The sequence below is a fragment of the Lepus europaeus genome, chromosome X (genome assembly GCF_033115175.1).
Source record: "Lepus europaeus isolate LE1 chromosome X, mLepTim1.pri, whole genome shotgun sequence".
In the NCBI taxonomy this organism is placed as follows: domain Eukaryota; kingdom Metazoa; phylum Chordata; class Mammalia; order Lagomorpha; family Leporidae; genus Lepus; species Lepus europaeus.
This window is the reverse complement of record NC_084850.1, coordinates 21361574-21387171: the sequence shown is the minus strand read 5'-3', so window position 1 is coordinate 21387171 and position 25598 is coordinate 21361574. Positions and strand designations below refer to the sequence as shown.

The 25598-nt window shown below is 43.2% G+C and overlaps 1 protein-coding gene across 1 annotated transcript; it reads right to left on the bottom strand.

Annotated features, from left to right (window-relative positions):
* MOSPD1 (motile sperm domain containing 1) lies at positions 1-25385 on the bottom strand. The gene is made up of 6 exons (XM_062183403.1): positions 25266-25385; positions 11153-11407; positions 10965-11040; positions 9359-9576; positions 3182-3343; positions 1-1661 (listed from the first exon to the last, which is right to left on the bottom strand). The coding sequence occupies exons 2-6, from the start codon at positions 11304-11306 to the stop codon at positions 1630-1632; spliced, it is 642 nt and encodes a 213-aa protein (XP_062039387.1). The 5' UTR covers positions 11307-11407; positions 25266-25385; the 3' UTR covers positions 1-1629.
* Positions 25386-25598: the final 213 nt, after the last annotated feature.

Here is a 25598-nt window from a genome sequence, read left to right as displayed (position 1 = left end):
TTAGGTCTCCATTTTCTTTTATTTTTTTTAAAGTAATCTCTGTTCTTTACAATGTGTTATCACACACGTACATACACATGCGTGCACCTGTGTGGGCACGCACACACAGAGGATTTGAGATGGATAAACAAGGACAGCCTCCAAACATAAGTTTTGTTTTTTTTTTTTTTACAAAGTTCAAAGTAGATTAACATTTATGTGCTTTTCAGTCATTACACAATGTACAGACATAATGTATTTAACAATTCAGGCTCCCCAAATGGTTAAACAATGAGGATTTTCTATGAAAGACTAGACATCAAAGCTTTTAGAAGCAGAGTACTGTTTCCTGCTGAAATCACCCTCCAGCATACACTTGTGTTCATGTACATTCCTTGAGAATGCTACAGTAGCAGTGCATAAATTCATTCTGTAAAAAGATCTGAAAGAGAATTGTCAAGAGACTCTTTAATGCATTGTGCTTTCAGATAAAAATCCTAAGAAACAACATCATTTACTATGATAATAACAGTTAAAACTGCATATATATATATACTTACATATATATATATGTCAGAGATCAGAAGAGGTTATAAAGAAATGGAAATAGTTGTGCTTAGGGGATTTTTTTTTTGGTAAAGTTGTTTTAAAAATAAATAAAAACTTAAAAAATGTCTCAGTGACTGCTATTAAATAGACACAGGTACCAAAGATTTCCTATACTTGGCTTAGAGTTTAAGGATGAAAAGTCATCTCCACATAACCACCTGCTAGTTGATAATCCCAGTCTGGGCATGTCACTTACATCAGGCAGGCAAGGGGCTGGGGGAAAAAGAGAAAGTGATTCCCCCCATCGCCACAAAGCGTTAACTACAGGAAAAGCCAAGGGTGGGCCAAATAAGTAAACAAATGCCTGTCTTGCTCTAAGACTTGGACAAATAGAGAGGTCACTCTACTGCTATTAGGTTTAAAAACAACAACAACAAACAAACAAAAACAAAAGACAAAAAACAAGCCATATGCTTGGTATCTGGACCACAAGCCATTCTGTAGTTCACAAGATGAATGGAATATGCCCTGTCTTCTGTGAGACCCCAGGATCAGCATGCTCCCCTGGTACCTTATGCTTCTTACTTTTACCCCCGACACAGTAACTGTAAAACTTGTATTTTAGAAACACCATGGCAACTGTACACAATGATAAGAGGGCATGGCATAATTTACATAGTAATGTCAGTCTTTGAAGCTAGGAAATACATGTGGATTCTATTTTTAGGCTGGTCAATTTGCTCTTCTAGGCTTTTAACTTTGAAGGACACATGATCCTTTACAATAAAGTGAATCGGGGAAAAAAAGGGAAAATAACAAATGTTTTAAAGTCTTTTGCACAATAAGTATAGATATAAACAGAATTTCTTCCAATAGTTTTCTAGATATCACTCAGAAGCATCATTGCCGTCTGTAACATTAATGTGCTGGAGTCCTTCAAATAAAATTATAGAGCAATTTAAAATATATATTATACATTTGCTATTATTTGAAATAATTCAATAGTTTATAGCATGTTAATGGAGTGAAATAGAGATAAAAGGCAGTCCACATTCATATTTTCAAGATAAATTTACTTTGGAAGTCAATTGAAATCCTTGCTCATGTTCTAAGTATAGCCATTGTAATAAGACCTGAAAGAAAAAAATGGAGAATGATTAAAGACATGCATTTTACCGAATCTTTCATTCAATAAGAGATTGTTGGGACCTCAATGAGCACATAAAATAGAACAGATAGGCAGGCATTCTACCAAGAACTCAAAGTCAATTTGAATTTAGTTGATATTATACAGAAGGAATCCAATTGACAGCAATGGGCAGTCGCTGGATAGATTTAATAAAATCACTAATGTCTGGCCATAGCTGGTTTAACCATCAAACATACCTCCTACTTCATTCAGTCACATCAGCTATAATAATAGCAGGCATGCCATTTTAAAGTGTCAGTAAATCCAGCAGACTTCATCAACAGAAACAATGAGAGCCTTTTTGTATCCCAGGACCCTGGAGCCACGAAGAGGCAGAAGCATAGTGCTGCTGGTTTGCTTGTCTCTGGAGGAGACTCCATAAATAACTGCCCCCTCCCACCCACCCCCCCCAAAAAAAAAGAAAGAAAAATAATTGAACAGACTATACTCAAGGATTTCTATAGGGAAGGAGCTAGACAAGATTGCCTCAAAGTGGTCTCAAACAGATTGTGGAGAGTCTTCCATGTCCAAGTATGGAGTTATCCTGCATCCTGCAGACTGCAAGGAAGCGCTCATTGAAGGTTTTTGACTAGAGGGTGGTCGGGAAACCAGAACAGCATGGAAATCAATCCGACAGCAATGATGATGGCTTGCCTGGGGGTGGGAGTGGGGTGGAAGGAATAGGGAGAGAAGGGCATAGACAGAGGTAGGGAGACCACTTGGAAGACAAGGTTCAACTAAAAACAAGAGAGGGAATGCTGAGAATACTGAAAAAGAGATGGCATCTAGGTAGGCGTGCGAAGAGAATATGAGCAAAGAGTCGTTCGTCACCAGAACTCTGTTCTTGGCACCTGGGAGCTTGAATTGAATAAATGTTCAATTGAGATACTTTAGCTGTTGAGTTTTTCAAGCCAGATGACTGAAAGAATGAGTGATCAGCACAGCAAATGAGGGAACTGGTTTAAAGAGGAAAGATCGTAATATTAAACTTATCATCCGTATCGCTGTATGCATTTTGTCAGAGTGTTTCTCTAGGAGCTGTGTCATGGGATGTGCTCATTTTACATTTTATACATGTTTTAGGCCGTTGTTAAGTCAGCCCAAAGGAAACTAATTGGATCAATGCAATTTTAGGTACTAGATAAACAAGCTGAAAAGAATTCAAGGTGAGTCAAAAGTTACATTTTCAAATGTACCTAACCCCAGGAATGCTTTTAAAATAATCCTCATCACTTTTTAAAAGAAAAAAAAAAATCAAAACACCACCACCTCTGTACACATGAAACCCTGCATGTATGCCAAGTGCATCTGTATTTTTTTATTTAGTTTTAGTTTTTAACAGACTCAATTTAATTCACAGATACAACACTATTCCCTTCTTCCCTCCCGCTCCCTCGCTTTCGTTTTTGAGATAACATATTTTAAATTGATATTACAGTCCAAAGGCATCTTTAAAAGCCTTACCTAAGATATAAGCAGCCACTAATTTTTGATTCACACTTAAGTGGAGGTAGAGAGGCACCAGCGATTCCACATCCCCCAGCGTGGGTAGCATCAGAGCTGCAATGCACACCACTCCCAGGAAAACAGTTAGTAAACTAGGTCCTGAGGAGACACTTTTGTTTTCTGTAAAAAGACAAAATATCTCTGAGCTTGCTTCTAAAAACAAGACAAAACTTTCATCACATACATCAGTCGCCATTCGCCAAGACTCTGGGTTGGGCTAACTCCTCCTCCTTCCTATGATGCTTGGTTGGGCAGGTGCATGCACTACCTTCTTGGCTTAATATTTTCTTTTCACAATGGGTTTAGCAGGATGCACCTCTTGTGTTAAGTCGAGCAGCACCTGCACTCCATCTGAACCCTTTGATAATGCTAAGGTACCACAAAGACACTCCCTGAATATTATCAATCTGCCTATGAAAGTTCTTGCCCTCTGCTCTACCCCATTAACAGCAAAGGAGAAAGCTGCAGAAATAGTATCTGGCAAATATTATGCTAAGTGAAATAAGCCAGCCACAGAAGGCCAAATACTAAATTATTCCAATTAGATGAGAAATTTCAAATAGTCGAACTCATAGAATCAGAGAGCAGAATGGTGGTGTGCCAGAGACTGGGGGAAGAGGATAATGCAAATTGCTAATCAATAAGCCTAAGTCTCCATTACACAAGATGAATACGTTTCAGACATCTGCTCAGCAGCATTGTCCCTATAGTTAACAATACTGTATTGTACACTAAAAATAGTTAAGATGGTAGATCTCACGTTAAGTGTTCTTAAGATAAAACACAATTAAAAAAATTTCCTATTGGATCTGATGTTCTACAGTTCTGGCTATATGTGAGAGGACTTTAAAAGCTTTGGGGACAATTAAATTAAAAGGTAAGCTTGTGTTAGTGCAAAAATGTTGAAGTTCATGAATAGTTTTTTCATAATATGCATGCTCCATGAACTTTTTGATGACTCTTCACACATACTCGTATTCCTAAGAAACCCAACAGAATTGTGTTATGTGGCTTTCCCCACTGTCTTTCCTTTCATTAAAAGGAATAGCCAAGAGCAACACAGTCTTTGTGTTTTATTAATGAAATAACACTGTTCATTTTATTATTAAATGAGCTTTCCTAAATTATTAATACTCTAGCTGTTGTGTGACGTTTAAGCTAGAAAACAAATTCAGATTTAATAGTGATTCTTGCTTGGGATGAAACAATAGCATAAATACAAAAAAGGTCTTATTTTAGTTAATAAGTGATATAACTATATGTGTTACATGGATGAATTTTCAGGGAAAACATTTCTTTATGACAACTACACTGCTCAGGGTAAGCCCTCAATAAATTTCAAATAATTTTTATTTTTTTAAATTTGTATTTATTTATTTTTGACAGGCAGAGTTAGACAGTGAGAGAGAGAGAGACAGAGAAAGGTCTTCCTTTTCGGTTGGTTCACCCCCCAAATGGCCTCTACAGCCGGCACTGCACTGATCCGAAGCCAGGAGCCAGGTGCTTTCTCCTGGTCTCCCATGCAGGTGCAGGGTCCAAGCACTTGGGCCATCCTCCACTGCACTCCAGGGCCACAGCAGAGAGCTGGACTAGAAGAGGAGCAACCGGGACAGAATCTGGTGCCCCGACTGGGAATAGAACCCTGGGTGCTGGCACCGCAGGTGGAGGATTAGCCAAGTGAGCCATGGCGCCAGCCAGAATTTTTAATATTTAGAGAAATTCTAAAAACACTTGCAAAAGTACTTGAATTTTTTTCAAAATGGAAATATCTTTTGTTCCTGCTACCTGATTGTCAAAAATGTTATAAAGATATAAAAAAAGCTTCCCCTATAATCTCATCTTCCTACAGCTAACACTGTTAACAACTTGATATACAGCCTTTCAGACTTAATAAACATGTAAAAGAATAATTTCTACATAAATGGGACTACATTATACATACTGTTATATAACTGTTTTTTTCCCTCACTTAGAAATCTATTTGAAGCTCTTCCTATGTCAATATATAAACATCTATCATTCTATCAGATTCCTGTAAATGCTTGCCTGGCATCCCATCTCATGAATATTCATAATTTAATAAATTCCCAATTGATGTGCTGATAGGTCATTTTCAATTTTTTATTATAAACAATAATAACGAATGTAATTTTCTTAAGCCAGAGGGTACAGAAGCAAACAGCATAGACATAGCAATTCATTAATAACATAATTAAGACAAACCCAACAGATTCAGCAGTATCTTTTTTTTTTTTTGACAGGCAGAGTTAGACAGTAAGAGAGAGAGATGGAGAGAAAGGTCTTCCTTCTGCTGGTTCACCCCCCTAAATGGCCGCCACGGACGGCGCATTGCGCCGATCCGAAGCCAGGAGCCAGGTGCCTCCTCCTGGTCTCCCATGAGGGCGCAGGGCCCAAGCACTTGGGCCATCCTCCACTGCACTCCCGGGCCACAGCAGAGAGCTGGACTGGAAGAGGAGCAACTGGGACAGAACCTGCGCCCCAACTGGGACTAGAACCCGGGGTGCCAGCGCTGCAGGTGGAGGATTAGCCTAGTGAACCGCAGCGCCAGCCTCAGCAGTATCTTTTAAAACCTTTTTAATAGCCTAGGCTTGGCATTTTGTGGAAGTATACTTTGTGAGTTTCTCCTAATTCAACAGTTAGCATTTCTGCTAAATGAAAACATTCACAAGATATAAATTGTATTTGTGCACACAGGCAAGATCTGGAAAATAAAAGGGACCACTTACATGAGTATAAGCCAATTTGTTAAATGTGTGGCATTATAAAGGCTTTTTCTTTTTAAAATTTGTTACTGTTGTGTGTTTTATACAATAAAGTTAAGAAAGAATTTCTCATTTTTACCGATTTCAATACATTTTCAAATGCAAATTTTTCACGATGTAGTCTTCAACCATCTTCTGGCTAACAATGAGATCTCACAACACTGCTGTATTTCTAATACTTCTAATAATATGCTTTTGTTGAAATGTTTTCTAAGCTAAAGACCTGCAAAAAGAACATTAAAAATCTTTCCAGAACACATTCTCAACTGATTTCAACATTTTAATTTAGAGACACATAATGAAAAACCTGGGAATTCTGCATACCGGAAAGCCATATACAAATGACTGTCAATTTAACAGATGGGAGAAGTTAAAAATATCACTTTGTCAACCTAGACCAAATCAGTTTATAGCCTATTAAAGAGGGAAACCTGACTCAACTTACTGCCAGATTATTAGACACACTAAGTTAACTACCTATCAATGGGAGACGTAGGCCAGGACGGTGAACAGGACTCCACTCTGAAGTCATCATCCTTCCTCTACTGTGGCAATCGCCAGGGAAGCCTTGAGAGCCAAAAAAGACCAACCCCATGGGCCTTTGCCAGATGTGAAGTACAGCCTTCTGAACTCTGCTCATTTACACATTTCCTGAGTGACTACAACCGTGCCAGCCGCTGTGCCAGGTGGTACTGAGGACATAATGGTGAACAAGACAAACAAGGTGCCTGCTTGCCTGCCTTAATTGAGCTTTCTGATGTGAAAGGCTTAGAGACATTTTCCCACAAAAACAGAGACCACTGCATGTTATGCCAGTGCCACCGATCCTCATTCATCGACCTACTCTAATTTCACAGTCAGAATTCTCTAATGCACTTTTGATTCCAAGGTTCTTCATAAAAATAACACTAAAACAGTACATGTAATTGTTTAGGATTGCGATGGCTTTCACTTGAACTCTAATAAATTCAAAACCTAAAGGAATAAAATTCTCCATATACACATAGGTACACACCCACACCCCTAAACCTTAACCCTGATTATTCTTGGGTATTAAACTAGTCGGGGGGGGGGGGGGGAGGCTGGTGCTGTGCCGTAGTAGGTTAAGCATCTGCTTGCAGTGCCATCATCCCTTATAGGTGCCGGCTTGAGTCCTGGTTGCTCCACTTTTTTTTTTTTGACAGGCAGAGTGGACAGTGAGAGAGACAGAGAGAAAGGTCTTCCTTTGCCATTGGTTCACCCTCCAATGGCTGCCGTGGCCGGTGTGCTGCTGCTGGCGCACCGCGCTGATCCGAAGCCAGGAGCCAGGTGCTTCTCCTGATCTCCCATGGGGTGCAGGGCTCAAGAACTTGGGCCATCTTCCACTGCACTCCCTGGCCACAGCAGAGAGCTGGCCTGGAAGAGGGGCAACTGGGACAGAATCCGGTGGCCTGACCGGGACTAGAATCCGGTGTGCCGGCACCACTAGGTGGAGGATTAGCCTGTTGAGCCACGGTGCCGGCTTTGCTCCACTTCTGATCCAACTCCCTGCTGATGGCCTGGGAAAGCAGTAGAGGATGGCCCAAGTCCTTGGGTCCCTGCACCCATGTGGGAGACCTGGAAGAAGCTCCTGGCTCCTGGCTTTGGATCAGCGCAGCTCTCGCCATTTTGCCCAGTTGGGGAGTGAATGATCTGATGGAAGATCTCTCTCTCTCTCTCTCTGTAATTTGACTTTCAAATAAACAAATAAATCTTTAAAAAACAAAACAAAAAGACTAGTCTGTTAAATACCAAAATCAGCTCTAACAACTACTTTACTTTAAATTATAAATTTAAAGTTAAAAAATGATATTCATTCAATGGATTTTCTTGTTCTACAGGCAGCATTTTAACAGTCAACTTCAGGGGCCAGCATTGTGGCATAGTGGGTAAAGCTGCTGCCTGTGATGCCAGCATCCTATATGGGCACTGGTTCATGGTTTCCTGGTCCAGCTGCTCTACTTCCAGTCCAGCTCCCTGCTAACGGCCTGGGAAAAGCAGCAGAAGATGGTCCAAGTCCTTGGGCCCCTGCGACTCACGTGGGAGACCCGGAGGAAGTTCCTGGCTCCTGACTTCAGCCTGGCCCAGCCCCGGCAACTGTTGTAGCCATCTGGGGAGTGAACCAGCAGATAGAAGCTCTCTCTCTCTCTCTCTCTCTCTTTCTCCCCCTCTCTTTGTAGCTCTGACTTTCAAATAAATGAATAACTTTTTTTTTAAAAGTCAACTTCATAATACTGATCTGCCCAAGTGACATTGGACAGAGATTCTCTCTTCCAGTTTCAAAAGACGAATAGGTGGTACTGTTGGTTAATAATCATTCTTGGTTAGGAAGTACTAGCTACTATCCAGTCTGGTACCACTAGGAAATCTGGACACTTCCTACATGAAGTAAGAAAACACTTGGCTTCAGTTAGTCAAAGAGGCACTACTCTCTGTCTTGTTGAAATAAACATCCTAGGATGAACAAACGGATATGGATCTATGAGTTCATGTAATGACAAGTAGATTTATAAAAAAAAAAATCCCTCATACGACTATATGAGTTTACTGTTGCAGTTTCAAGGCCAGCTGTTATCACATTTATATATCACCATCAAAAAGTTTCCTGTTTTTCTATGGAAAATTTTATCGTCCTCCTTTTATAATAGGTTTGGTAGGCGATAATGAGAAGTTAAGAGGGAGGCAGAATGACGTCCAAAGAGGTGAATATGAGGATAGTGTCAATGTTGAAAGAATATATCATAACACTTCTGAATATCTAAGCTGGAAGGAAATGAGGAATAGAGAGGGATTCAATTAATAGCCCACAGGGGATATTATAATCTACTTAGTTTAATTAACTTCAACTTTAATGAGATTTTTTCTTCAAAATAATATGAACAGTGCACTAAGCTTGGCCTGTTGCCAAACACAATCTCTCTTCTCCTTTGAACTAATTAAACGAGAAAGGATATAGGAAAGTCACAGAAACAAAAGTATACAATTGCCAAATTGTCCTAGCATCCTAAGGTGTGGGACCTGCAGTCTCAGATTATATATATATTAGAATTTGAAAGGCTATGGCAACATTCCCCCTCTCCTCATAGTCCAGTCCAGTGAGGGGTATTCTGTCCTCTGAGAGTCTTGTTCTGCTGCAGGTCCCTGATTCTGTGGGTCCAGTTTTGAAGTAGTTGACTAGGTTTTCCATCGTCAAATCACTTGCCTAGAAATTAGCCATAGCTCCAGGTTTTCCATCGTCAAATCATTTGCCTAGAAATTAGCCATAGCTCCCTGTTTACGTAAAGCTAAAAATGTATAAGACATCGAAAGGGCTTCAAAACCAAGCCAAAACTACCTGGTTGAAACGACTGCTCAAAAAATAAACTTTCAGTTAAATGCTCCTTTATTCTTTTTTCCTCTTCTTCCTTTTGTTGTTCTTTTGCGGATGGCAGGAGAGTAGCAACAACCTCTTTCCTTCCTAAAGCCTTCCTCTGGCTTTGCTCAGAAACTTGGAGGCGGAACTTGTCTATCACACCATAGTGACAGGATCGAACATCTCTGTGACGGATTACACTGAAAGCAGCAAGGAAAAACAAGTGCTGTTTAGGTTTCTGCCGGCCTCTCCAAGAGAATGCAGCAAGAGATTTCAATACAGCAGAACAATATTAGCTAGCTGTAACCACACACTCAACAACAAACATTTGCTAAGATGCTAAAACAATCGTAGCATAACCCCAAAAGTAATGGGTAATTCTGAAATATTTGATGAAAGCATGCTCTCAAATATAGAATAAGTCTTATGTAAAAAAGAAAAAAAATAGATTCCCTTTAGCAATGACCTTTTTTCTGGATATCTGTGTGTAGCAATATTTACTAATATGAGACCATTTATCCCCCACAAGCATTTCATAAAATTTTACTGACACTTACTTATTGTTGAAGTAACAAAGCTCACTCTAAACTTAAATTACAACTCCATGCACACAAATAAAAGTAAGCAATTAAATAAGTAAGCAATCCGGTATGACCAATTCACAAGAAGGTTAACAATACACCTCTGTTTCTCTAAAAAGAAGAGAGTATAAAGCACTGGAAATTTTATGAGTTTTCTGCAAATCCATTTATCGTACTTCATTCTTACTAGGGAACACGAAACAATTAGGCCAGAGGTAACACATTTATTTGGTAAGAGTCTATATTTCTTTGGAATGGTCCTTGCTTATTATGTACTGAATGAAAATCAAAAGAAATGTGCAAAAACACATTCTCAAAGATACATCATCTTATCGCTTTGAAATGATGAAAATATATTCACAAGGAAAGAATTCTGTTTGTCATTCTCACAGAAAATTTAAACAAATACAGTTTACTCAGTAGCTGAAGGGCGGTCAGTGGATCCATCTGGTCACCACTAGTTCTAAAGTGAAAATTAAATATGAACAGCTTGAACAAACAATCATTTATCTGACACTCTAAGACGAAATTATCTGGAAGGGCTCAGATAACCTTTTACAGATGAGTAGTTACACACTTGCTTCCTGTTTATATAGATTAACTTCCACGGTTTTGAGCTGAATCATTTCAGATGAACTTATATTACCATTGTTCTTAGCCTTTAGTATTATTAATTTCCCAAATGTCACTATAATGGCAGGATGTCCCAAAGAAAGCTTAATTCCCTATTAGAGCATCCCTGCTGTGACTAAAACCACAATGGGGAAATGTTCGTGGAAACATTAACACACCATTAGCTCCAACCACAATGAAATATTAAATATTGGGTCAACTTGTGTTGACTTAGACTTCTTAAAAAGAATTTTAATAGACTCAAACTTTCAGCGAAAATTCCAAATACAATAAATGCCCTTGTGGGAAGAACTTCAAGGAAAGACCTCTTTCAAGTTAAAAACATACAGATTAATACACTTAAAATGTGTTACTAAGAAGCGATTTTGACTTACATATCCACACAACACTGAGGCTTTACTGCACCTGCAGCATCAACGACAACATACTTATTTGGAGTAGTACACAAAACTGCAAGAAAAAGTCACAATGGCCATTAGTATTTTTTTAAAATTAGTTTCTACAAGTAAAAAATTAGTAGGGACTTAGTTACAAATTCATAAACTAACCCTAAGAGACTCACCTTTGAACTTTAAGGCAAACTCATAGGGATTGTATAGAGTCAACACTTGCTTATGTGTTGACTGATCATCAGCATAAAATATGAGCTCCGTGGGAAACACAAAAACAGGAAGATTCCCTTCCACTAACTCTGGTTGTCTTTTTTGTTGATGCATTGGCACTGAATCCCCCTTGCTGCAGCTTCTGTTTTTACAGTCTCAAGTTTATTTTGGACTTCTCTGAGAGTCAGTTAAAAACTCCAAAGCATTTTGGCAATCTAGAAATAGAAGGAGAGAAAAAAAAAATAAAACTGAACTGATTTTCATTAACTCACAGTCCCTCCACAAACAGCATGCTTGTCATACATCAAAATAGGTCTTCGGGGCTGGCACTGTGACACAGCAGGTAAAGCCACCGCCTGCAGTGCCGGCATCCCATGTGGGCACTGGTTTGAGTCCCAGCTGCTCCAATTCCAATCCAGCTCTCTGCTATGGCCTGGGAAAGCAGTAGAAGATGGCTCAAATCCTTGGGCCGCTGCACCTGCGTGGGAGACCTGGAGGAAGCTCCTGGCTCCTGGCTTCGGATTGACACAGCTCCGGCCACTGCGGCCATCTGGGGAGTGAACCATTGGATGGAAGACCTCTCTCTCTCTCTCTGCCTCTCTGTAATGCTGCTTTTCAAATAAATAAATAAATCTTTTTAAACAAACATGTCTTCAACCCTTTTCTTTATTTGAAAGGAAGTGTTACAGAGAGACTTGGGCCATCCTCTGCAGCTCTCCCAGGTACATTAGTAGGTAGTTGGATTGGAAATGGAGCAGCTGGGACTTGAACCCACACCCATATGGGATGCTGCCACTGCAGGCCGTGGCTTTAACAGCTCTGCCATAGCACCAGCCCCCTGGTCTTTAAACCTTTTAAATATGCCTTTTAACTTTTCATCTCACTTATACAGCTTTTACCAATCCAGCTTTTACCGATCCAGCTCTCTGCTATTGACCTGGGAAAGCAGTAGAAGATGGCCCAAGTCCTTGGGCCTCTGCACCCACATGGGAGACCTGGAGGAACTCCTGGCTCTTGGCTTCGGATCGGTGCAGCTCTGGCCATTTCGGCCATTTGGGGAGTGAACTGGCGGATGGAAGACCTCCTTCTCTGTCTCTACCTCTCTCTGCAATTCTGTCTTTCAAATAACTAAAATAATTATTTAAACAACAAAAACAAATACTTGAATAAAGATGTCTCAAATTATTCATCCCCTTTCAAAGAAGAGAGATAACAGGTATATTACTTGTTTTAAACCTCACAATTTTTAAATTTTTTAAAAAATTTTTTTGACAGGCAGAGTGGACAGTGAGAGAGAGAGACAGAGAGAAAGGTCTTCCTTTGCTGTTGGTTCACCCTCCAATGTGCTGTGGCCGGCACACCGTGTTGATCCGAAGCCAGGAGCCAGGTGCTTCTCCTGGTCCCCCATGCGGGTGCAGGGCCCAAGGACTTGGGCCATCCTCCACTGCACTCCCGGGCCACAGCAGAGAGCTGGCCTGGAAGAGGGGCAACCGGGATAGAATCCGGCACCCTGACCGGGACTAGAACCCGGGGTGCTGGCACCGCAGGTGAAGGATTAGCCTATTGAGCCGCGGCACCAGCCAAACCTCACATTTTAAAGGAGAATAAGTTTTATCATAGCTGATTGTATGTCAACCAATCAGAATTAAATTAAAGTAAGTTTCCATGATGTATAGGAGAAAAACGTGTCAGGAGTGCTTTATTGTCTTTTTGGCAGCATGGGTGGGACAGCTCATTTTCATCTTTTTTCTATCAAAACCCAAGACAAGCTAAAATATCTTGAAAGGAAACTGAATACTCACACTCGCTAAACAATCCTTGGAGTTTTCTCTAAAAATTCAAAGTCAGTAAGTGGGCTTTGGCATGCAAGTGGCACCGTGCCTCCCCTCCCACGTCAAGTACACAGCCTTTGTGAGAGCTATTTTCTCCCAACTGCAGAGGCCTTTTTGGATGCCTTCTGGGGTTCTTGAATATGTTCCAGATAGTTGTAGCTGGCAACAGTCTGACTGTCTGATAAGCGTGATATTTCTGTATTTATTTTCTAATCTCATTTCTATCAATATTCTTGTTTAGCAAGCACGGTTAAATGTGGCCCTTAAAAGTAAAATACTCTCTCTCTCTCTCTCTCTCTGTCATTCTGCCTTTCAAATAAACAAAATAAAATCTTTTAAAAAGTCAATATTAGTAAAATACAAAAGCTAAAACATACACTTACAGAAAATGTTTGGTTTTCACCCTGTAGACTACATCTTTCAAAAATAGGCTATATGGGGTCAGTGTTGTGGTGCAGCAGGTTAAGCCACCACCTATGAAGCCGGCATCCCATATGGGCACCAGTTTGAGTCCTGGCTGCTCCACTTCTGATCCAGCTTCCTGCTAATGCACCTGGGAAGGCAGCAGAACATGGCCCAAGCAGCTGGTGCCCCTGACACCTACATCGGATACCCAAGGTTTCCAGGCTTCTGGATTCTGCCTGACCCGGCCCTAGCTGTTGTGACCACTTGGGGAGTAAAACAGCTCATTCTCTCATCTCTCTGACACTCTGCTTTTTTTTTTTTTAAGATTTATTTATTTGAAATTCAGAGTTACACAGAGAGAGGAGAGGCAGAGAGAAAGAGGTCTTCCATCCGCTGGTTCACTCCCCAAATGGCTGCAATGGCTGGAGCTGTGCCTATCTGAAATCAGGAGCCAGGAGCTTCTTCTGGGTCTCTCACGTGAGTGCAGGGACCCAAGCACTTGGACTTCTACTGCTTTCCCAGGTCATAGCAGAGAGCTGGATCAGAAGAGGAGCATCCAGGACTCCCACCAGCACCCATTATGGGATGCTGGCACTGCAGGCAATGACTTTACCCACTACACCACAGCACTGGCCCCAGTAAAAAAAAATTTTTAAAAGAAAGAAAATAATAACCTGTATACATTCTAAGGAAGCTTGTCTATTAGGAGGAGACATTCAAATGTGAAACCATTAGATAATATTCACCATTCTTCTTCCCAACTAGAAAACTAGAAACTAGAAACTGGAAAAGTTGAATTTATTCTTCACTCTATCTACCAGGGTAAATTCCAAACGAATCAAAGCTGTGAATGTAACAAAATAAATAAAGTTATAAAAGTACTAGAAGAACCCATGAGATTTCTAAAATATAATCTTAAGCTCTCTAATGATGACATAAAACAAGATACAAAAAATTAAAATAAATTAAACTACATAACTTCCATGTGGCAAAAAATTTAAAAGCAAAGTTAAAAGAACTTTGCAATCAGTATCATAGGCAATGTCTAATTTCCCTATTATATAGAAGATCTGCAAATTAATAAGCGATGGGGCTGGGGCTGTGACATAGCAAATAAAGCCCCACCTGCAACACCAGTTTGAGTCCTGGCTGCTCCACTTAGGATGTGGCTCCCTGCTAATGCACTTGGAAAAGCAGCAGAAGATGGCCCAAATGTTTGGGCTCTTGTCACCCACACAAGGAGACCAAGATGAAGCTCCTGGCCCCTGGCTTCAGCCTGGCTCAGCCCTGGCTGCTCTGGCCATTTTAGGAGTAAACCACCAAATGGAAGATCTCTCTCTCTCTCTCTCTAACTCTGCCTTTCAAATAAATAATTAAATTTTTAAAAAAAAATGTCAGTTTTGAACCACAAGAGGGAATTTAGAAACAAGGTGTGAAAACTCTGTTAACTGCATTTTTCAATTTAGGATATTGGAAACCTTAACTACATGCTAATAATAATGATTTCAATTATTTTAAATAACTTGACATGCAACAGAAACTTATCAGAATGAGGAAAACAAAGGTTTAGTCGAGATGACTTGCAAACTTGAGAAAATGGGTAACTCTAATGTAAACCTCTTTGTTATAAATGAGGGGGAGATGCTTCATCTGGGAAGTCAAAATTAATCACACATGGGGCAGTGCTGTGGTGTAGCAGATAAAGCCACCGCCTGCAGTGCCGACGTCCCATATGGGTGTCAATTCAAGTCCTGGCTGCTCCACTTCTGATCTAGCTCTCTGCTATGGCCTGGGAAAGCAGTGGAAGATGGCCCAAGGCCTTGGTCCCCTGCACCTGTATGGGAAGACCTGGAGGAAGCTCCTGGCTCCTGGCTTCAGATCGGTGCAGCTCCGGCCATTGTGGCCAACTGGGGAGTGAACCAGTGGATGGAAGACCTCTCTTTCTCTCTGCCTCTCCTTCTCTCTCTGTGTAACTCTGACTTTCAAATAAATAAATAAATCTTTTTTAAAAAATTAACCACGCAGACACATACTAAATTTGTGGTTCTAACTTTAAGGAGCAGGAGAAGCTAGTTGACACAGCTCAGAGGAGAAATTTTACTAGCTTGAATAGTGGCTTAGTAGAAGTTCTTTCAAGTTTCAAGCTTTCTCTTGGTGAGTTGAAAATGTATATATTTTCCCAAGAATCGTGACTAGGCTGTTTAGCTCCCCGTCACTGGTAAAGAAATGCTGAATGATGTCTGAGCAATTTACTGTCTGTCTTTTCCTATCCCTGCTCCCAGTTCTCACTTATCTTGGCTAAGATATAAATTGTCTCCGACATCCCAACCTGTGGAAATTAGGAAAGCATTAGCACCAGGTCACCAGAGCCATATCAGCAACCCTGCCAACAAGCATAATGAAGCCCAACACCTGCCTGATGGGTTTTCTGGAGCCTAACACTTTCCCTTCACTCCACTCCATATTCCAAACTGAGAAAGTGCAAACATCCTGGGGAGAGATTATATACGAAGCTGGTAAGACCTTCCTGCAAATCGGTTTAAGAGGTTGCTTTCCAGAAGTCCAAGTGCACACTAAGTCAAAGAATGTTAGCTCCCAATCTTTCTCACTCGACAGATGAGGCCGGTAGGCCCAGGATGGTTAACAGACTTAATCCAGGGCCGCACAGGCAGAGCTCTGGTCTGACACGTACTTTCTTCTATGGTCATCATCTCTATGTCTCAATTTGACTATTCAGCCTCCCTGACACAGTCTGCCACGCATGCCTTCATCGCTAGCAAATCTCCCTGCTCTTCAACAGCAGACTTCTCAGAGAATAATCCAAAATTCAAGTCACAACCAAGTCTGCATTGTCTCTGTTCATGTTGCCTTAAATCAAGAGACAACTACTGAGTTGCACACACATTCTTCTGCTTAAAAATGAGGATACTAATAGACTTTTAAAAATATTTGAAAAATTTATTTTGACAGGTAGAGTTATAGACAGGGAGAGGGAGAGGGAGAGACAGAGACGAGACAGAGAGGTCTTCCATCTGCTGGTTTACTCCCCAAATGGCCACAGTGGTTGGAGCTGGGCCGATCCGAAGCCAGGAGCCAGGAGCTTCTTCCAGGTCTCCCACGTGGGTGCTGGGGCCCAAGGACTTGGGCCATCTTCTCCTGCTTTCCCAGGCCATAGCAGAGAGCTGGATGGGAAGTGGAGCAGCCGGGACTCGAACCAGCACCCATACGGGGTGCTGGCACCACAGGCAGAGGCTTTAGCCTACTAGGCCACAGCACCAGCCTCCACACACGTTCTTTTCCTGGTTATGGAACAGTAGCTGTGTTTGTCACGCTCTATTCATTAGGGTACTAATAACCACGGTTTTCCCTATTCTTCTGCAGACAGCCAACTTTTGCTCATTCTTCAAAGCCTTGTTCAAATCCCCTCTCCTTGTGGAGTTCCTCTACTACTCTTATCTACACAGTTCTTATTAATTTCATATTTTAACGTGCTTATTATGTCGACCGAACATTTTGACACTGGTTTTGTGTGAATTGACTTTGACATCTCAATCAGATTTTAGGCATTATACCATACTGATTTTGTGTGTGGGGGTGTTTTGTAGCTCTCATAGACCCAAGATCAGTGTTGGGCACTTAGCAAACTGAGGTTTGCTAAGTGTCTACAAATAACTCTCCCCTCCCCATAGCTGAGCACTCTGTCCATAAAAGACAGGCAAGAGATCCTATTAGAGGAAGAATAAACTCTAAGAGGCAGCTCAAGTTTGGGCTGGAGTGAAAGGAGAGCAGAGAGAATCAGCCTTTCCAGCTGCCTGCACTCTCTTCCCCTTCTTCCTTCTGTTTCCCTCCCGGCTCCCCTGGCTCCTTTGGGCCTAACTGAGCCAGTGGTGATGAGAAATCTGAGGCTCAGGGGCTGGTGCTGTGGCCCAGTGGGTTAAAGCCCTGGCCTGCAGCGCCAGCATTCCATATAGCCGAGTCCTGGCTATTCCACTTCAGATCCAGCTCCCTGCTAATGCTCCTGGGAAAGCAGCAGAGGATAGTCCAGGTGCTTGGTCCCCTGCACCCACGTGGGAGACCCAGATGAAACTCCTGACTCCGGCTTGGCTCAGTCCTGGAGGTTGCAGCCATTTGGGGAATGAAACAGTGGATGGAAGATCTCTCTCTCTCTCTCTGCCTTTTTAATTTAATTTTATTTATTTGAAAGGCAGAGAAAGAAAGAGAGAGAGAGAGAGGTCTTCCTTCTGGTGGTTCACTCCCCAGAGAGCTGCAACAGCTGGAGCTGCGCCGATCTGAAGCCAGGAGCCAGGAGCTTCTTCCAGGTCTCCCACCCAGGTCTCCCACGTGGGTGCACGGACTCAAGTGCTTGGGCCATCTTCTACTGCTTTCCCAGGCCATAGCAGAGAGCTGGATCAGAAGTGGAGCAGCCGGGACTCAAACCGGTGCCCACTGGGGTGCTGGCACCACAGGCAGAGGCTTTAGCCCACTAGGCCACAGCACCAGCTCCATCTAACTCTGCCTTTTAAATAAATCTTAAAAACAAATTTGAGTTCTAGTATACCCCCAACCTTATAGGCAGACAGTGCAACTGGGAGCTAGTGATATAGCAAAGGGCTCTGTCCTTGTCCTCTGTACCAATGGCACAGAAAAGCAATCCTTGGTGAAATTTGAAAGAAAACCTTATGTGTGAACACCACCTTGTGACCAGTTTGCAAACTACTCTCCCACAGAAAGCAACGTAAACACTCTCAGAGCTTTATATACACTTTCCACTATCCGTTCAGAGAGACCAGTACCCTAAGGTGTGAATACAGCTTTCCTCAATGCACTGACCAGCGTAGGGAAAAGAGAGGACTTAGAGATAGACAAGGAGTTTCAATATATTTTACCACATTAAATTCAAAACTTGGAGCTTGCTAAAGAACACAGAGACCACTTTAAAAACTTATTCTCATATTTTCCTTCTCTCCCCCTTTCTTTAGCAAGAGAGGGCTACAAGGAAAGTCAAATGAAATAAGTGATCCTAGGGGATTCTTGTACTGAAACGGTTCAAAGTTTGGAAACAGTAAAGGATAATGCGAAATATACCCTTTCAGGGCCAGCGCTGTGGTGTAGTGTGTAAAGCCGCCACCTGCAGTGCTGGCAACCCATATGATCGCCGGTTCGAGTCCTGGCTGCTCCACTTCTGATCCAGCTCTCTGCCATGGCCTGGGAAAGTAGTAGAAGGTGGCCCAAGTCCTTGGGCCCCTGCACCCACGTGGGAGACCCAGAAGAAGCACTTGGCTCCTGACCGTTGCTGCCAATTGGGTAGTGAACCAGCGGATGGGAGACCTCTCTCTCTGCCTCTCCTCTCTCTGTATAACTCTGACTTTCAAATAAATAAATAAATAAATCTTTTTTAAAAATTTTTTTTAATTTTTATTTTTGACAGGCAGAGTGGACAGTGAGAGACAGAGAGAAAGGTCTTCCTTTTTGCCATTGGTTCACCCTCCAATGGCCGCTGTGGTAGGCACGCTGCGGCCGGCGCACCGCGCCGATCCGATGGCAGGAGCCAGGTGCTTCTCCTGGTCTCCCATGGGGTGCAGGGTCCAAGCACTTGGGCCATCCTCCACTGCACTCCCTGGCCACAGCAGAGAGCTGGCCTGGAAGAGGGGCAACCGGGACAGGATCGGTGCCCCGACCGGGACTAGAACCCGGTGTGCCGGCGCCGCAAGGTGGAGCATTAGCCTAGTGAGCCGCGGCGCCGGCCAAATAAATCTTAAAAAAAAAAAGAAATACAACCTTTCCCAGAAACTAGTGACCCTCTGCTTGGCCGGTGTCCCAGCTACTGAAACTACCTTCCCTAGTTGTTGCTGTTTATTCTGATTAGGGTTCCCAGCTCCACCTTCAGGTTGGCTCCTTTTTATCTGGGCCCGGGAGCTATCACCTTCCTCCACACTTGGTGTAGTCCTTGCCAATAGCCAACGTAATACTAAACAGTTAAGAGCAGCAATTTTTGTTGCTTTAGTATCACTAGTATTAAAACCTCTTTCTCTGGGGCTGGCCCTGTGGCTTAGCTGTTAAAGCCGATGCCTGAGGCGCCAGTATCCCATGTAGGCCCTGGTTCGAGTCCCGGCTGCTCCTCTTCCGATTCAGCTCTCTGCTATGGCCTGGGAAAGCAGTGGAAGATGGTCCAAGTCCTTGGGCCCCTGCACCCACGTGAGAGACCCGGCAGAAGCTCCTGGCTCCTGGCTTCTGATCAGTTCAGCTCCGGCCATTGTGGCCATTTGGGGAGTGAACCAGTGGATGAAAGATTTTTTTCTCTCTCTCTGCCTCTGTCACTCTGCCTTTCAAATAAATAAATAAATCTTAAAAAAAAAAAAACTCTCCCTCCCACTTCATAAACTCAGCTCTCTTCCTCTTTGTGTACTCCCAGTATTGTGTACTAGGATTTCCAACAGCTGGCACATACTTTAAGTCAACTCTTTCACTCTATGATATTCGTTTTACATCTTAACGATCATTGTTCAGTATTAGGCAATTTTATTTTTACATACTTTCTTTTTTAAAAAAAAGATATTTATTTATTTGAAAGTCAGAGTTATATATAGAGAGTGAGCAAGGAGATGCAAAGAGCTTCCATCCTCTGGTTGGTTCATCCCCCAAATGGCTGCAACAGCCAGGCTGGGCCAGGCAGAAGCCTGGAGCCAGTAGCTTCTTCCAGGTCTCCCACATGAGTGCAGGGGCCTAGGGACTTGGGCCCTCTTCTACTGCTTTCCCAGGCACGTTAACACAGAGCTAGATTGGAAGTGGAGCAGCCAGGACTCGAATAGGTGCCCATATGGAGGCTGGCACTGCAGACAGTGGCTTAACCTTCTATACCACAGTCCCGGCCCTTATTTTTTTCCATATTCAAGATGTAAAAATTCTGCAGTGTGTATTTGAGGATTTAAAAAATGAATATACTACAGTAACATCTTCTAAAAATTATTTTTTTTCAAATGTGTTAATTTCCAACTCTGATCCTGTTAGAATAAATATGTTATTTACAACATCCCAGTATGTCTTCAGTTATTTCAAGATGTATGCTGGGGCCCATGCTGTGGCATAGAGGGTAAAGGTGCTGCCAGCGGTACTGGCCATCATATGGGCACCTGTTGGAGTCCCGGCTGCTCCACTTCCGACCCAGCTCCCTCCTATGGCCTGGGGAAGTAGTAGAAGATGGCCCAAGTCCTTGGGCCCCAGGACCCACGTGGGAGACTTTGAAGAAGCTCCTTGCTCTCAGCTTCGGATTGGCCCAGCTCCAGTCATTGTGGCCCTTTGGGGAGTGAACCAGTGGATGGAAGACCTTTCTCTCTGTAACTCTGCCTTTCAAATAAATAAATCTTTAGAAAAAAAAAAGATGTGCAATTGTCAAAGCCAAATGTACATTAATCCATTATATAAAGCATATATAGCACTCTCAGACGTTTTAGAATTGCAAATTTGTTCAACAAACATTTACTGAGCACCTGTAACAAGTGTATTTAGGCACAGCGCTAAGAAATATGAAGGGAAAAAATGGAAACCCTGTCTCAGTTCTCCAATATTCAGTCTAGCAGAAGAAATAAATACACAGCAGTAATTAGGAGATGTGACAAGTTAAAATGCTGGTAGATACCAAGTGCTCTGGGAACATAAAGAAAGTGACAACCGTCTTAAGCAGTTTGCAGTAGGAGTGTGTGGAGAGTATATTCCAAGAAGAACACAAGGGTACTTCAAAATATTCATAGAAATGGATATTATGGGGGCTGGTGCTGTGGCCTGAAGCACAGGCATCCCATATAGGCACCGGTTCGAGACCCGGCTGCTCCACTTTCCATCTAGCTCCCTGCTATGGCTTGGGAGGGCAGTAGAAGATGGCCCAAGGCCTTGGTCCCCTGCACCTGTATGGGAAGACCTGGAGGAAGCTCCTGGCTCCTGGCTTCAGATCAGCACAGCTCCGGCCGTTGCAGCCAATTGGGGAGTGAACCAGCGGATGGAAAATCTCTCTCTCTCTGCCTCTCCTCTCTCTCTGTGTAACTCTGCCTTTCAAATAAATAAATAAATATTTAAAAAAAAAAGAAATGGATATTATGAGAAAGCTATGTATGGACTTCAACATTTCTGCACTAAAATAATTTTTTTAATATTAAAAAAAAGATTCATTTGAGAAACCGACAGACAAGATTCTCATCTACTAATGCAATTCCCCAAATACCCACAAATACCAGGGCTGAGCTGAAACCAGGAGCTCAAACCAAGTCAGGTCTCCCACATGGGTGGCCAGCTCAATTACTTGAGCCAACACTGCTATGTCCCAGGGTCTACACTAGCAGGAAGCTAGAGTCAGGAGCCACCGCCTAGAACCAAACCCAGGCACTCCAATGTGGGACACAGGCATTTTTACTGCTAAGCTGAACACCCATTCTCAAATTTCTCTTTTAATCCCATTTTCCACGAACTTTTGTAAGTTCCCTCATACGTGTAGAGGCAGGAAAGGGACACTTAAAATGGGCTTTGGCATTGCATTTGTTAAAAAAAAAAATAGCATGCCTGGGTGGGGGGTGGGGTGGGAGTAGGGTGACAAGAGATAAGGCTGGGAAAATAAACTGAAGGCCAGGTTGTGAAAGATCTTGTCAGCCAAGTTTGGGAGTTTAGACTTGATCTTCTGGGCCAGTGGGACTCAAACTGTGGTGCCCAGCAAAGTCGTTGCTTCACCTTGCAAATTCTTGGTTCCTACCCTAGACCTACTGAATCAGGAATTGCAGGATTGGGGCCTAGCCATCAGTGTCTTAATACACCCCTCTCTAGTGTACTGCTCAATGCTGAGAGCCACCCCTGCAGGCGATGTGAAAGCTCCGAGAGGATTTTAAACAGGAGTGACCTGATAAGACTGGGGGAGAATGCTTGTCATTGACCAATCAAGCACAGCCCCTAACTCCAGAGCAGGTGTAATAAAAAAATAAATAACTGTTAAATCAAAGTGGCATGAAGAGACCATGAGGGCCTGGGTTAAAGCAGTAGGAATGGAGAGGACACAGACTTTAGAGATGTTTCAGAGGTGACCCAGGTTCAACCCGTTGCTACAACGGTGTGGCTGAAATGGTTTTTGTAGAAAGGACAGCTGCAATCTTGCTGAATACATCAATTGCTAAGTTTGAAAGAAGTCGTCTGCATAGGCCCTAATTCAAAGGGGAGGTGAAGAGCAATCTCCATGGGTTTCCATAGAGTGAAGATCAAAGGGTGCTGTGGTGGGTACAAGTCTCCTGTCTGCTTGGCAGCTGTACTTCTCTCTCTAACTTAGACTGGCATATTAACAGAAATCTTTTCTGAGTTTGGTGTCAACCAATCCCTGGGACTTATCATTTCTGGATGTGCTGACAAAATTAAAATCTGAACCCCTCAAAGCTAAAACCCAGACATTGGTTCTGGTGATCCAACCAGGGTCCTGCCAAAGTGAGACCCTACTAAGCCCTTCTTCTTTTAGCACTCATCGAAGAGCCTGCTTAATCCAGGAAGCTGGAATTGAGTGAAAGAATCAGATTTGTACTATGCCCTGAAGGTCAAGAGAGTCAAGTGGAGCTGTTATTTCTAATTTTGGAGGCAGGAATTTAGCTGAGGCCATCTTCAATTTCTTGATGAAGAGTGTGAGAGGTACAGGGCAAACTGAATGGCTAATTTACCTCATGAGAATTTTGTATTTAATGTTTAATCAATCATCTTCTTTTGACTGATATCCGTATCTTGGCTTATTTACCAATGTATTTTGTCCAAGAACAATTCTCAATCAAAAATGGTACTCTTATGCAATTGTAGAGCAATAGGGGACCTTGGAGATTTCAAACAAAATCTTCATGGTAGGAAGAAATTGAGGGTCTCCAGGAATAACTTTTTAATATATTTATTGTAGGGCAAGATTCTCCAGAATGTCTCAAGGTGGCCAAACAAAATTTACAGCCACACTACTAATCTGCCCTCTGTTAAGTTTTAGGCAAGATTTAAAGTATCTCTATTCTTCACCTTAAACTTAAAAAAAAAAAACAACAGAAAAAGAATAGTAGCACATTACTTAATTGGCTGTTAAGGAATGGGGTAACTTTTTTCTTGCAGTTACTTAATTGTTTTATGTTTTCAGAAAATGAACTTAAATGTAAAAGCCCTGTGAGAAAAAATATTTAATAACAATTCTGAGAAAATGTGCATAGACAATTCAAGGAAGAAACACATTATTTTGTAAGCTATGTGTTCTATAGCCTAACCTTGCCTGCAAAGGGATAGCTTTATACTGCCTCTTAACATTTATTTATAATGCGAAGGGAATCTATCACAACTACTCCTCATGGATTTAAAAAAAAAACCCCAAATTTCACATATCCTGGCATTGAAGTAAACCACTGTTGTTTTAACGGTTCCAGAAATGTTTCAGAAACTAGTTTAATCTTGCATCCTGTTTGGATATGTAGATATGAACAAGTTGAAAGTCACATTTGGCCCTGTTTCCTGTTTTCCAAACTTTCCACTGCTGTACACTCAAATATACATATAATCTAAAAGCTGGTGTTCACCCCCTATTCAACAACCTGAATATAATATTTTATAGGCAAAAAGATTTCCCAGTACTTAGAGGAAGTGTGGACAAGATCTTCATCAGCAAGAATATTTTAAACCCCATGTGTGCCTTGCCTGAAAAAAGCACACTTTTCCCCTTTTGTCTGGAATTCTCATTTGGAGTGCAGTGAATTCCGACAGGACTGCTCTTTAGGGAAGACCCAAAGGGCCCAATTTTGCAGGTTTCTGTTCTCTTCTGATCTCCCCCATAGGTCCAAAAGCCAGGACCATTTCATTCACTATTTGCTCTCCCCTCGACGTTAGGCTCCTTCGATTTCACGGGGGGGGGGTGGAAAGGCTCCTGCAGTCCGGGCAGGGCAGAGATAACTAACTTTCCCGGAAGGAGAAATCGTAGAACACTGATCAGGGCCTGGAGGATCGGGGAGGAAGTCTAAAACGGTCCGTCCCAGGACTTCTGCTCCATCTGACTGGGGCCCAGCCGTTCAGCCCTCGTCCCCACTCGGGCGGCTCGCTCCATGTGAAACCGGTCATGTGAGCCTGTTTACAGCCGAGCAGCTGGTGCAACCATCAGGATCCGTGCGGAGGTCCAGGGAGGGGAAGAACAGGCCACGTACCCCCCACACCTCCCCCTCATTATTCCGAGAAGGCATTCGCTCTCCCCCTCCCCCCTCCCGCCTGTCCAACCTACTCTAATCTCCCTCCAGGCGGAGAGCAGAGCTGAAGCCATCCCGGGACGCCTCGCTCCCAGCACCGGCGATTTCCTTCCAGTTGCTCGCGGGAGGGGGGGATGTGTGTGCGAGTGTGTGAGTGTGTGTCTGTGGCGGGCTGCTAGGCTGGAGGAAGGGCGAGGACGGTGTCACCCTGCCTGGGAATCAATCTCCCGCCCCAAGCCCTCCTCGCAAGTCCGCGGAAGAGTTGTCCCAGGAGCCGCATCCCCGGGGCAACCGAGCTCCGCGGGACAGGCACCAGGAAGCTCCCGAGCCTGCCTTCGTTCGGGCAAGAGCGAGCCACACACTAGCTGATCAGAGCCTGCGGCGGGCAGCCACTGGCGGCAGGGCCGCGGACAGTCGGAGATGGGGCAGAAAAGCAACCCAGCGCCTCCTCCCCGCCGCCCACCGCAGTCCGGCGCCGCGCAGCCCAGCTGTCAGTCACACAGCCAAGCTCCCGCTTGGGGATGGGTCATTCTTGCCGCGGGGGTTCTCGGCCACGTAACTTCCACGTCTTCCCGAAGACGGAGGAAGTGGGTGACGGGACGGTGGGGGACTCTCACCTCGGCAACACTAGCTCCTCGGAAAGCAGCTGCTACTGCTCCTCCGCTCCTTTGTCAGCGTCTCCAGGCTGCACTGCCTGCTGGGATACCGGAGGACTCAAATGCCACCTCTCCCCGCCCTCGAGGATGAGCTGTGGCTGAAAGGTGGGCGGGAAGAGGAAGGCAGAAGAGGCGGAGCCAGGGCGGGGCCAGCTCTGGGGGCGGGGCCTCGGTGTTGCTGCCTGGTTTCTTTCTTCTCTGGGCTCCAAGTCTCTTCCTTCTCTGTCCTCTGATTTGCCCTTTCCCTCCCGCAGCCCCCTGGGGGGAAATGGAGTGTCACACAGAGCTCTTATT